General features: G+C 42.8%; 1 protein-coding gene across 7 annotated transcripts in view; it reads left to right on the forward strand.

The window, feature by feature from the left end:
• Positions 1–6,526, forward strand: part of LOC122543325 (tensin-2-like) — a 273,742-nt gene extending 267,216 nt beyond the window's left edge. For 6 of the 7 annotated variants that reach the window (XM_043681852.2, XM_043681853.2, XM_043681855.2 and 3 more), the window contains 2 exons: positions 710–739; positions 1,505–6,526. In XM_043681852.2, the coding sequence (XP_043537787.2) occupies positions 710–739; positions 1,505–1,646 (172 nt within the window). In that variant the 3' untranslated portion in view covers positions 1,647–6,526. The remainder of the gene's footprint in view (positions 1–709; positions 740–1,504) is intronic. The other variant, XM_043681854.2, reaches the window with a different exon arrangement.
• Positions 6,527–13,950: the final 7,424 nt, after the last annotated feature.

Consider the following 13,950-nt stretch of genomic DNA (forward strand, 5'->3'; position numbering starts at 1 on the left):
CAAATGCAGAGGGAAGCTCTCTATGCTCTGCCTTGACCTCAAAACTCACAACATTATGACATTTCCAACTACTTCCCACACAGTCATCCTTTGGCCTCTCTGAGGGTGAATGCCAATTTGTGCCGAATTAGGAGCAGCTTTTTGCTGTAGGCCCTATACTCACTGGGAGTACCGCATGTGCAAGTTTGAAATGCTCGAATATCAACAGCTGTTTGGACAAGAAAATAAATTTCAGGCAGACTGAAGAGGGGAGTTAATGCTCCCCCAGACGCAGTTGGATTTTGGCTCTGTGTACCTTCCTGGTAACAGCCTGTAGAGCATGGTCATGTGACACGGAGCTGCTTGAGAAAAAGCTCAACTAAAAACACTGCCTAAGGATTAATCTGATGGAAAAGTTAGGAATGAGCAGTTAGACATTAACCCCCTCTATGTTAACAGTTTGACATCTGTGTAGGGGATTGTAGCATCAGAATTATGTATTTGACACTGAATTTAACCATGGAATACAAAGATGTTATACGGCTAGATATTGGACTTTTAAAATATCTGGTTCTATAATATAAAAACAATTTATGCAGTAGTGTTCGCTTTTTTTTCTAAATGTAAAATTAGAAAAAATAAGTTCCCCACCTCTAACCTGAATTCTTCAGTGCTGTAGCTGCCTTTGTTCTCGTTCACACCCTACCACATTGCATCTCTTCTTTTCCAGGTGGACCAACGCAGATGGTACAACATCAAAGTAAGTGATTCGGGAAGTACACAGGGGATCTCAGAGACTGGGACCATGTGTTGGCCCTGACAGCTGTGATCTGTGCATCTCAAGATTCTGATTTGGGCCATGTGTTCAGCACTAGGAGGAGGGGAAATGCAATACAGAAAATGACTAAATTCCCCATGGCAACAGAGTTAAGGTCCCAATTACCCAAAGCTACATCCCTGCATTACCAGCTTTGAAGCATCAGTGTAGGAAGTTCCTGTACAGATGTTCAGCTGAAATCTGATCAAATCACTTCACTTGCAAGATTATTTTTGAACTGACAATTTTCACAAAGCTATCTTGTGTTACCCTGCAGACTAAAGCCTCATTAGTGTTGTGCCCTCAATGTCTTCTGTAAGATGCGATTTCCAGCCCTGAACTTACATGCAGGATGTAGATTGTGAAACCTATCCCTTATCGTCAGTTAAGGAAGAAGTTTAAGAAATGTTTGATTGGATTTTCAAAGGGTCACGGGATTGGGTGCACGTAGCATCAGAAAATTGACGTATGCACATCCTCTCAGGATCCCAATGCTGCTGGGACGCTTGTGAATTTTGAAAGGGCTGGTGGAGGCAGCGAACAGGAAGGCTGCTTGCTGCCAATTAATGGCTACTTAAGCTCCTAAAGGAGTTTCTTAAGGAATGTTTCTGGAATTGAAATTTTCAAAATTTTTTCTGTCCGGCCTGAAATCCAAATTGAACCTAGTTTCTAGCCCTTTTCTCACTTCCTTCTTTCTCTTTCTTCCAGAATGTTTGGTTTTGTGGCAAAGAAGCAGGGCAGCACTTTGGACAATGTCTGCCATCTTTTTGCTGAGCTCGACCCAGAACAGCCTGCATCAGCCATTGTGAATTTCATCACCAAGGTCATGCTGGGGCCCCAGAAGAGATGAAGCCTCGTTTCAGAGAGAAGCCAAGGGAACGAGCTGGTAAAGAAAGATGGATGGCTACTTCTGTCTCACCACTGCTGTCAGACATGAAAGGAATGAGCTTCCTTTGCATCAAAACATTTTTTAAAACACAAAAGAAAATATCTTTCTCTGTTTCAGTTCAGCCAGACCTTGCTGTAGCTTCTATCTAAATATTCCGATGACAGGAGATTTCATTAATATCAGTTGAGAGTTGATTGCTCTAGCGTCAGGAAGGGACAGCTAAGAAGGGCTTGACCTCATTGTAATCATATTTTCCCTCAGAAACCATCAAGCCTTTAGAAACAATGACAAGTCACCGCAAGATATGTTTCAGTGGCGGTAATGCTGCGGTTTGGTGGAGGCTTTTTCAGGTCTATGTTAAAATGCAGAAGCTTGGTCACTGACTGATGCCTGTGAACATTATAAAGTGTGGGAAATGGAGCTAGGAGCTGACAGTGAGAAAGGGTGTTTTCAGGCGATTAAAGGATAGTGGGTGACTCTTATTAGGCATCAATATATTCAGGTTTGTGAAATCAGGGGTACGCTATTATAGATACAGCAGATTCAAAAAGACAGTAAATCCTATACTGGCAGATCATTGGGACTGTCCTCCAAGTGTACATTGACAGGCTCCCAGTTTACAACACATACAGTCCTCTCAGTCTAATGTCAATATCAGCCCCACACTGGTCTAACAGTGAGATCACCCAAGGCACGATGTCAGAAAGAGTGTGAAACTGATGATAACTCGGTGCAATTTACCTGATATAACAATCAAATGTAACAGACATGGTATTCCTTAGTGTGAAGCATAGGACAGGTCAACTCCTAAAATTCATTTCATTGAATTACTGAACGAGTCATCTAACACTGTAACACTTCAATCAGATTAAAGCTAATTCCAGGACTTTTTTCTTAACACACACATTGATGGAGATTTCTACAAACTAGAGAGTGCAATTAACGAGCAGGGCTCGAGGAGTATGTGGGATACTAAACTCAAACAAACCCAGTCAGACCCAGGGATCAGGCCTCTGTGCTGAGTTCACCTGAGGAGTTGGGTGAGGAGGGTATATGGGTGCAGATAGCAACAGGCTCAGGTACAATACTGCCCCACACCTAAACGGTGTGTGTGAACATTTGCTGTCTGGAATATACACATGATAAATGGACACTTAGACAGGTAAGGTGTAGCATCTCCCCAATCATGCCTTCCAACTTAACCTTAGAGCAAGGGTGACACCCTCATTTCTGAATGTTTTGTTACACTACATGACCTTATCTCTTGAAACATATTCACTGGCCTGTTCTGGACTAAACACAGTCACTGATGTTCCAATGCCAACCCAAGCCTTTTAGAGTCTGAAGAAGTGAAGTTGCCTGTCCCTCACATCTGTAACTCATCTTCAGAAGATTTCCCACATGTAAGACAGTTGGTTATTCAGGGGTTTCAATTAATTCCCCACAGCAAAACATTATGACTCAGCTCCTTGCTCCTGTTCTGCTCCCTCATCTAGTTTCCATTGAAGAAAAGATGCTAGTTTGGCTCCTTGCCATGCAATCTTCTGCATGTTTTTCAAAAGCAGAATTATACCATCATCGAGTGGGTTTTATTTTCATAACAACAACTTAAAGACTTTTGGACAATGGCAAAGTTACTTCTTTGCTATACATATCCCAATCAGACAAAGTGTTATTGATGGAAGTGTAACTGTTCCTCTCTCCACGGTTGCTTCCTAATCACTGAGGATTTCTAATATTTTCTCTATTTATATAATCAAACTTGTTCCCTTCATCAGGTCATGTCAATCACATTCTGAATTCCTGAGCACAGTACAAATTAATCACACTAAACCTTAAATGTGCAAAGATTGAAACAAAATATTTGAATGATCCATGAAATTTAATGTCACACCTTCTAAATAAAAGTATACACAAACCTTCTGTTCTCCTGGGAAAGCATCTGTTGCACCTATTTCAACAGAAGCATTAAATGCACTAAAACAGCAGAGATGACCAACACAGCAGCATCTATATCCCAAGAGGACAGACAGAGAGAAGAATATTGTCCAGCTTTAACTGATATCACGTTGATTCCTTTTAGCCAGTTCAATGTGCCCACCACTTACTCCAGTATCATTGGATCTTGGAACTGTGAGGATGTTAGAAAGTGAGGAGATGGAGCCTGATCTTTTCTCATGCAGCAGTTCCTATGTGCCACCCAGTTCCCCCTCCTCAGAGCCAAGTAAATGAACCGAGAGAGTATGAATTAACCTTGATGAATGAGATTGCAGTGAATCATTTGGACCAAATGAGATATCCTGCAAAAATGCTTTGAGTGCTCAGTTGCCTTCACAATGGTCATGTGAAGTATTGCAAGGTTGTAGTGTTGAACGGGACTCAGAAAGCTCACAGTGTCGTATATATAATATATTGTATGAGTATGTGTATAATATATGTATATGAACTTGGTGACAAAATGGAATATTATGAAATCTCAGAATGGAGTTATACTGCCTGACAGATGGTGAGTTAATGCGATAGTTGTTGCTGTGCTTATTTTATTAAATATGTAAATTTATTTGGACAGATAGTTAGATGCCATTTGCAAACACAATAGTTTTGAAGTTTATAACTGTGGTTAGCATTTCTATTGGGGTTGCTGAGAGGAATCTGAATTCACATTCTGTTGTGTCGTGAAGCCATGGGCAGGACACAGGCTTCACAGCAGCTTTAAATCAGACAACCTTTGACATCAAATTATGTCAGACTAATCAAATTATACTGGTAAAATATCTTCTAAGTGTATTTCACAAGGGGGTGTGGGGAAGGGGGTAGAACAAGGGACTGGTCAGAGGTATAACTAAGCTGAAGTCAATATAGTGGTTTAGAAACTGCAATGCCTATGACTCAGTCATCAGTAAGTTACTCTCCCAGCCACATTGCCCAAAGCAGCCATGGTTGTGACCGAGAACAAGATTCCACGCCATCTCGGGTTACAAGAGATCAGGAACATTTGGTTCAGTAAAGAAAAATATATTTTTATGTTCTTAGTCAGATATAGACAAAAGTATTAATCAGAGAAATCTCTATTGCAATGATAAAGTCAGTCCTAAAATGTCAATCTGTCTCTGCCAAATGTGTATATCTAATGATATATTCAACATACAGGTCTCTTTCTGAGAACAGTGACTATCAGTCAACCAGGGGCTTCCCATAGTTTCGCCTGGAGGGAGGAGGAAAGGGTGAACAGAATTGTTGTTGATGATGAAGTAAACACAAAGAATTGCAGCTGCTGGAAATCTGAAACAAAACAGAGAATGTTGGAGTAACTCAGCAGGTCTGGCAGCATCTGTGGAGAGAAAAAGGGAGTTAACATTTCGAATCCAGTGACCTAGATGAGTTTCTCCAGCATTGTATTTTTGTTATTACTGAAGGTCGGGAGAGTTAGGGAATATGTTTTACTGGTAATGTGGTTCCACGTTTAACCTAACGGACACAGGTTGAAACAAACAAAACTTCTGGGGGCAACAGTCTGGTTAAGTGAGGAAGGGACAGACACACACTGGGTGCCTTCACTAGTCAAGGCCTCACCGTGTCACTGGAGTTGGAATGTCCTCGGAGTACCTCTCTCACATATCCATTGTATAAATCAGAGGAGAGATGCAAGTCAGTAGGGAATCAGCTTGTGTTAGAATCCTTGGCATGAGAGGGAAATGCAGCACTCTGAATTGAATGTGTGCAGACAATCTGATTTCAAAGACATGCAGAGGAAACTGGCACATAGCCACTGGAATCCCAGAGCTGCTTTGCCAATTGCTATCTCTTCTGGACAATTGTACAGGGGCTTAGAGAAAAAAAGAACTATTCTCCCAAAGGGTGTGGCCAGTGCTTTCCGAGCAATGTGACGGCCCCTGCGCTGTGTTAGGGGAAGCTGTGTCCAAATCTCAGAGGCTGATCAACACATTAGACAAGGTAGCTGAGGAAGTACAGATTTGAACTGCTTTCATCATATTGTATATTACATATTTTAATCAAAGTCTATAGTTTTATTTGTATAGCTCAGACATTTATTTTACCTGATAATGGAGAATTTATGGAAAAAGCTTTAGTCAAGAACGTATAATATATTATACTTATGCTGTTATTTACTTTTGTATTTTAGTGTTTTATCAATCCAATGCCAGCTAAACAAAGCTCCATGTATTCTTTTGTGTGTATACCACGTGTTCATATTTTCTCTCCAAGTATACTACGTCTCTAAAGAAACGAAAGATCATGCCTTGTCTTCTCACTTTGAATTGGACTCTGAGGGTGTCTTGTTCAAAGCCCTGAAGCTGGTTGGTGGAATGGTCAGCTTGGGTCAAGTCACAAACAGCCCAGGATTTTAATTCTCCATCCGGCGCTCAGGGAATTCAGTCCAAACAGATTACCAGAGGCCCCAGCACCCCTCATTCAATCAGTTCTCTAACTGATACTGGGGAGCAGGGGTCACATCCATTGTTTCACAGTCGGCTAGCCTGCCAATGTTGCCATGAAAAATGTTTTCAGTGGGGTGGGGAAGGGGGGGGGGGTGCTTTGATACTGAAGTGACCATTTGTTTCCCAGATTTTTACCTCTTATTTCCTAAAATGACAGCATCATGTTTAATAGTGCATGATTGAATTCTTAAGAGAATATTTCTGTTTCGTAGTATCAGCAGTGAGAAAACTGTCACAGCAGTGCCTCCTGCTGGAAGATGTGTGACACGGTTGGAACTTGTCCTAAACATTTCCTGTGCCAATTCAGAGTTTATAAGAATCTTGTGCTGCAATGTGTAACAGAATTTAATTTGTTAATAAAACAGCAGTTGCGAGAAATTATTTCCAAAGGCGCTCATTTGCTTTTACCTGAAACAATTTCTTGACACAAGACTCTCGACTGAACCACACAGACAAGGTGGTCTTTTTTGACAACAACAACTTGCATTTCTGGAGTGCCTTTACTGCTAGAAACATGTCCATGGGTGTTTCACAAGAGCATTATGAAAGAATGGAGGATATATTGCTGGACGTCATAAACAAAGGGAAATAAAACAGAGCAGACAGGGAACATTAGGAAGAGGGAACATCTGGGAAAGGGTGATCACAAAGTAATAAGATTCGAATGCCAGATAGACAGTACATAAATCACAGTGATACATTGGGGAAAAGTCAACTATATGAGAATGGAGCTTGAAGAAAATAAACTGGAGAAAAATATAGACAGGCAAAAAGATTGCACAATAGGGGAGAAAATCAAATGTAAAAACTGAGAAAGTACAGGAGAAATATATTCCACTAAGAAAATTAGAACTGGACAATATTGAGAAACAATGGATAATTAAAGAGAATAATATGGAAACTAACACAAAAGGATTCCTGCAAAGTACATAAACAGTAAAGCAGAGGGTCACAAAAAGGGATGAATTTAAGATTTAAAATAAATGCTAAGAAAGTCTTATGGGGAAAAAAATTAAATCATAAAATAGAAAAAGATTAGTAGTCTACAGGTAGATAAATACAAGTTGAGTTAAGACGAGATAGGGTCACAAAAGGACAAGTAAAATAAACTCAAGACTTTAATAAGCTGGAATAATAACACAAATAAAGTGCTGGAAATGCTCAGAAGGTCAGGCAGCCTCTGGAGAAAGTGAAAGAGCTTTCATTTCAGGTTTGATGATGGGGGTTCTACAGAAAGATCATTGTCCTGAAACATTATCTCTTTTGTCTTTCTCCACGGAGGCTGCCAGACCTTTCCGTTTTAGCTCTCATCTTCAGCATCTGCAGTATTTTGCTTTTCAGTTGGGATAATGAACAAATCTTGTGCCTGTTTTCACTGAAGAGGATATCAAAGGGGAACTGGTAATAGTAGAAGAGGACAAGCTGGATATTACAAAGGATTAGGCGGAAAGGAGGTTTTGGACAAACTCCAGTTAATGTCATGAAGGAGAAAACCCACATCCAGGTGGATTTTGCCTGAGTATTCAAAGCAGCTACTCTGGAAACATCTTAGCATCTTCCAGTTCCACACTCAGGTAAGTATGATTGTTTAAACCCATCTTTCTAGTTGAGACCACCAATAGTTCCTATGAAGACATGACTTGGTTAGCCTGTACGAAGCAGCAATTTGTTCTGGGCAACCCTTTCAGGAAGGGGCACCTCAATCAGGCATCAGACTTTCTATCTGCTTTTGCAAACACCTAAAGCTTATTTGGAGCCTGGAGTTTTAATACTGAAATGGGAGATATTTTAGTGGGATAGGGCATTTCCACTGCAGAAAGCATCTGTTTTTATGCTTGGAAAGTGAGTCCACTATCAATTAAATTCTAAACCAATGTGGTTTCTTGAAATTTGTGGGCATAAGCTGTAGTATAACCCTGCTAAACTTGCACTGATTTTGAGTTTTGTACCAAGTTGTGGGAAACATAAGGCAACTGACCTGAGTAAATGTTTCATGAAAGGGAAAACTACAAATACAAGGTCATCACAGTCTCTCCTGTTCCAAACTACAGTCATACACAAAGATGGACCTACACACACACCCAGACAAATGTACTCACAGACAGCTTAGACACACACACACATCCATAGAGACATAGACATACACAAAAAAAACCTACTCACAGACTTGCACACCCTTCCAGACGGGGACCATTAATGACCACAGTTCACACCTGGACGTGGACGGAGGTGTTACTGGATATAGGCACAGCTGCTGAGTCCAGCTTTGTTAGCCAGACATAATTGCTCTTGACCTAAGTGGCATGCTCAGTTTTTTCTAAAGGCAGTTAAGGGTTAATCTTCCCTCCATCATAAGGCCAGAAGTGGGGATGTTTGTCAATGTTCAGCACCATTCACGACTCCTCAGATACTAAAACAGTCCATGTTCAAATGCAACAAGATCCAAATAATATCCAGGTTTGCGCTGAGATGCTGCAAGTAACATGCGCACCACACAAATACCTGGCAGTGACCATCTCCAACAAGACAGAATCTATCCATCGCCCCACGACATTCAATAGTGTTACCATCACTGATGGGGAAGGGATGGCCTCGTGGCATTATCGCTGGACTGTTAATCCAGAGACCCAGATAATGTCCTGGGGACCCGGGTTTGAATCTGCCACAGCAGACAGTGGGATTTGAATTCAATTAAAAACCTCTGGAACTAAGAGTCTAATGATGACCATGAATCCACTGTCAACTATCAGGAAAAGCCCATCTGGTTCACTAATGTCCTTTAGGGGAGGAAATCTGCTGTCCTTGCCTCGTCTGGCCCATGTGACTCCAGACCCACAACAATGTGGTTGACTCTTAACCGCTCTCTGGGCAATTAGGGATGGGCAATAAATGCTGGCCTAGCCAGTGATGCCCTCATCCCATGAAGGAATAAAGAAAAAAAAATCAATATCCTTGGGGTTACCATTGACCAGAAGCTCAACTGGACTCACCACATAAATACAGTGGCTACAAGAGCAGGTCAGAAACTAGGGATACCGCAGCGCGTAACTCACCTCCTGAAACCCCAAAATGGAGGTGTAGTGGACAGCGAAGAGGGCTACTTCAGATTACAACAGGATCTGGACCAGATGGGCCAATGGGCTGAGAAGTGGCAGGTGGAGTTTAATTCAGATAAATGTGAGGTGCTACATTTTGGGAAAGCAAATCTTAGCAGGACTTATACACTTAATGGTAAGGTCCGAGGGAGTGTTGCTGAACAAAGAGACCTTGGAGTGCAGGTTAATAGCTCCTTGAAAGTGGAGTCGCAGGTAGATAGGATAGTGAAGAAGGCGTTTGGTATGCTTTCCTTTATTGGTCAGAGTATTAAGTACAGATGTTGGGAGGTCATGTTGCGGCTGTACAGGACATTGGTCAGGCAACTGTTGGAATATTGCATGCAATTCTGGTCTCCTTCCTGTTGGAAGGGTGTTGTGAAAGTTGAAAGGGTTCAGAGAGGATTTACAAGGATGTTGCCAGGCTTGGAGGATCTGAGCTACAGGGAGAGGCTGAACAGGCTGGGGCTGTTTTCCCTGGAGCGTCGGAGGCTGAGGGGTGACCTTATAGAGGTTTACAAAATTATGAGGGGCATGGATAGGATAAATAGACAAAGTCTTTTCCCTGGGATCGGGGAGTCCAGAACTAGAGGGCGTAGGTTTAGGGTGAGAGGGGAAAGATATAAAAGAGACCTCAGGGGCAACATTTTCATGTAGAGGGTGGTATGTGTATGGAATGAGCTGCAAGAGGATGTGGTGGAGGCTGGTACGATTGCAACATTTAAAAGGCATTTGGATGGGTATATGAATAGGAAGGGTTTGGAGGGATATGGGCCAGGTACTGGCAGGTGGGACTAGATTGGGTTGGGATATCTGGTCGGCATGGATGGGTTGGACCGAAGGGTCTGTTTCCATGCTGTACACCTCTATGACTCTATCTGCAAGGCACAAGTCAGGACTGTGATAGAATATTCCCCATTTGCCTGGATTCTTGTAGCTCCAACAACACTCAAGAAGCTTGACACCATCCAGGACAAAGCAGCCCGCTTGATAGGCACTCCAAGCCAAGGTGGGATTCAAACCCACGTCCACAGAACGTTAACCTGGCATTCTGGATTACTAGTCCAGTGCCATTACCATGACACCACCATCTCTGTAACGTAAACCACTGGCTGATAACCAGTGTCCATGGAATTGCCTCCCAGCAAAATTCAACTCTTTCCAGAGCAGAAGAGAGAAAATAACCCCAGGTGTGCATGTTCACCTTGAATTAAAATTACTTGTGAAGGTGCAATCTCTGAACTGGGAGTTTGCGAGACACTGTTCAATACATTTCGCTGTGAAAACCAGTCGTCTTTCTGCAATATATGATGGGTTACCCAGCATAAGCTATGTCCAACAGTTAATGGCACCAGAATAAGTCAAATGCACCACTGACTTCAGTGGTGGGTGTATGAGAACCTGATGATTTTCCATTGGTTCAACAATAAATGTTTTGCCAGAAATGCTCACATTCCAGAAACGAATGCTAAAAAATCTATGATACACAAGATTTGCAGCAAATTGACGTCTTTAAAACATTTTTGTCCAATGATGCTCAATCAGAATGTAAAATAACCAGTTTCTAAGGTGTGCCCTGAACTAGTGCTATTTTAAGTTGGTTTCAACATCCTTTGATGTTTACACCCTGTTATTTCTCTGCAGCATGTTGTCAACCTAACCCTGATACATCACTGCAGTATGAGAGTCATCTGAATGAATTGAGAAAGTTGTGCGTCCTGTTCAATTTTTATTATGATGCACTTGGTCTTTGTAACCTCAAGACTAGAGTACTCTGTTGTGGCTAAATCACCACAAGTTACATTTAATTCGGCTATTTATTAAGAAATCTCACAGGCAGTCAAGTCCTGAAACACTGATTTACACTTTATTGCACGTAGCAACTAAATTAAGACCCCTCAATAAGCAAGTTAAGCCTAATAGCCTGACTTTGCTATTATCCGATTCATGGTGGAACCTGTGTCGAGGATTCAAACTTTATGCAAAGTTGTTCTCCGGACTTCTGCTAAAGGGGAGTTTTGCTGTTCAATTCTTACACAGAATTTCCTCCTTCAGATCTCTGAGGTGATAGATTGATGATTTCTTAAAGACCTTTCATCCAAAATATTGATTGTCCTCCTGGAGTCCTTGAGACTGCAGCTTGCCTTCTTATCAGAAGTAGCTTCTTTGTTCCTTGCTACATTTGGCCTTAACTGTCTGTTTGAAGACAAAGCTTTCCTGTATTTAACTCCTTAAATTCGTCTGTAGGCCAATCATTGTCCTTTATGACAATAAGAAATAAGTGTCCTGAGGAAGGGTTAAACCTGAAACATCTCCACCTCCTAATGCTGCCTGACTTGCTGTGTTCTTCTGGCCTCCTACTTGTCTACCTTTGTGACAGTAAAGCATCCAGTTTATAAAGCAGATGTCAAAGCAGTTTTATTCATGAAATCTCAACCTCCTCCTTTCCAAGGCATGGCTTATTGTTTTCAGTCTCCATGTAGCAGCTTGTTCCTTAACTGCTTATTCCAGGCAGAGTTATTGCTGTTTTCTTTTGTGTGTAACAGTTTTCTTTTGCCGATTCATTCAATCCATGAACAGTTATTAAAAGTTATGAAGTCTATAATATCACAACTCTGATGCTCCACCCTGCATAAACCCGAGCACATCCACAATTCTGCTATCCTGTGTCCTAACTCTCACCAAATCCCACTCATCGATCACCCCATGCTCACTAACCTACAGTGACTCCAGCAACTCTTCAATTTTATAATTCCCACCTTTGGTTTCAAATTCGCCCATGTCTTTGCCCCTCCCTATCTCTGTAATCTACTCCGAACCCCCAAACTCTATGCTCTCTGTGCTCCTCTAAATCCAACCTCTTACACACACACACAATTTTAATTTTAATTGTTCCGCCATTGGTAGCTTTGTCTTCAGCTGCTTGGGCCTTAAACTCTCCTCCTTCAAACCTCTGACCTAAAAGCTACTGATGTGGCGTGGTACCAAAATTTATTTTCGAACATTCCGACAAAGAGCCTCAGGCCATTTTGTGATGTTAAAAGTGCTTTATAAGTACAAGTTGTTGTACAGATTTAAAGTTGTGCACAAGATGTTTTAAGATGGATAATAAGGTGCACACTCATAACTGCTGTTAATTTGAGCGCTGTCACACAATGAAATCAGCTGAGCTCGGGACAGAAATGGTGCCAATTCACTGACTGTGGGAACCAGCAAGCTGCGACTGATCTCCTTAATATGCATATCAGACAGATGAAAAAATTGCCATAAATGGAAAGAGAACTGCGGCCAGCATTCCTTAGCCACCCATGTTTTACAGAATGGAATCGGCAGGAATCAGCACAAGGATGTGTCAACCAACAGCCCAAACCTGTTTCTGAATGGAACACATTCCTTCAAGGACATCTCAGAAACATGACAACAATAAGAGCAGCCTGTTTAGCTAATAGGTCTGAACAGACATCAGATCCTCTTCAGAAGCTATATCAAGATAAATGACATTAGTCTGATGGAATCATTGACACTGCATATACCATTCACCTCCCTCCCTGTGCTCTCTGTATCCAACATTCACCTTCCTCCCCGTGCACCCTGTATCCAACATTCGCCTTCCTCCCCGTGGACCCTGTATCCAACATTCACCTTCCTCCCCGTGCACCCGGTATCCAACATTCACCTCCCTCCCCGTGCTCCCAGTGTACAACATTCACCTCCCTACCCGTGCTCCCTGTAGCCAACATTCACCTCACTCCCTGCACTCCGTGTGCAACATTCACCTCCCTCCCCATGCTCCCTGTATCCAACATTCACATCACTCCCCATGCTCCCTGTATCCAACATTCACCTTCCTCCCCTTGCACCCTGTATCCAACATTCACCTCCCTTCCCGTGCTCCCTGTGTACAACATTCACCTCCCTACCCGTGCTCCCTGTATCCAACATTCACCTCCCTCCCTGCACTCCGTGTACAACATTCATCTCCTTCCCCTTGCTCCCAGTATCCAATATTCACCTCCCTCCCCATGCTCCGTGTGAAACATTCACCTCCCTCCCCGTGCTCCGTGTGCAACATTCACCTCCCTCCCCATGCTACCTGTATACAACATTCACCTCCCTCCCCGTGCTCCCTGTATCCAACATTCACCTCCCTCCCCGTGCTCCCTGTATCCAACATTCACCTCCCTCCCCATGCTCCCTGTATCCAATATTCACCTCCCTCCCCATGCTCCGTGTGAAACATTCACCTCCCTCCCCGTGCTCCGTGTGCAACATTCACCTCCCTCCCCATGCTCCCTGTATACAACATTCACCTCCCTCCCCGTGCTCCCTGTATCCAACATTCACCTCCCTCCCCGTGCTCCCTGTATCCAATATTCACCTCCCTCCCCATGCTCCGTGTGCAAGATTCACCTCCCTCCCCGTGCTCCATGTGCAACATTCACCTCCCTCCCCGTGCTCCCTGTATCCAACATTCACCTCCCTCCCCGTGCTCCCTGTATCCAACATTCACCTCCCTCCCTGTGCTCCCTGTATCCAACATTCACCTCCCTCCCCATGCTCCCTGTATCTAACATTCACCTCCCTCCCTGTGCTCCCTGTATCCAACATTCACCTCCCTCCCTGTGCTCCCTGTATCCAACATTCACCTCCCTCCCCGTGCTCCCTGTATCCAACATTCACCTCCCTCCCTGTGCTCACTGTATCCAACATTCA

This window comes from Chiloscyllium plagiosum, unplaced genomic scaffold (assembly GCF_037043375.1).
Source record: "Chiloscyllium plagiosum isolate Xiang-an unplaced genomic scaffold, Cpla_swu_hap1 HiC_scaffold_53X, whole genome shotgun sequence".
NCBI lineage: Eukaryota > Metazoa > Chordata > Chondrichthyes > Orectolobiformes > Hemiscylliidae > Chiloscyllium > Chiloscyllium plagiosum.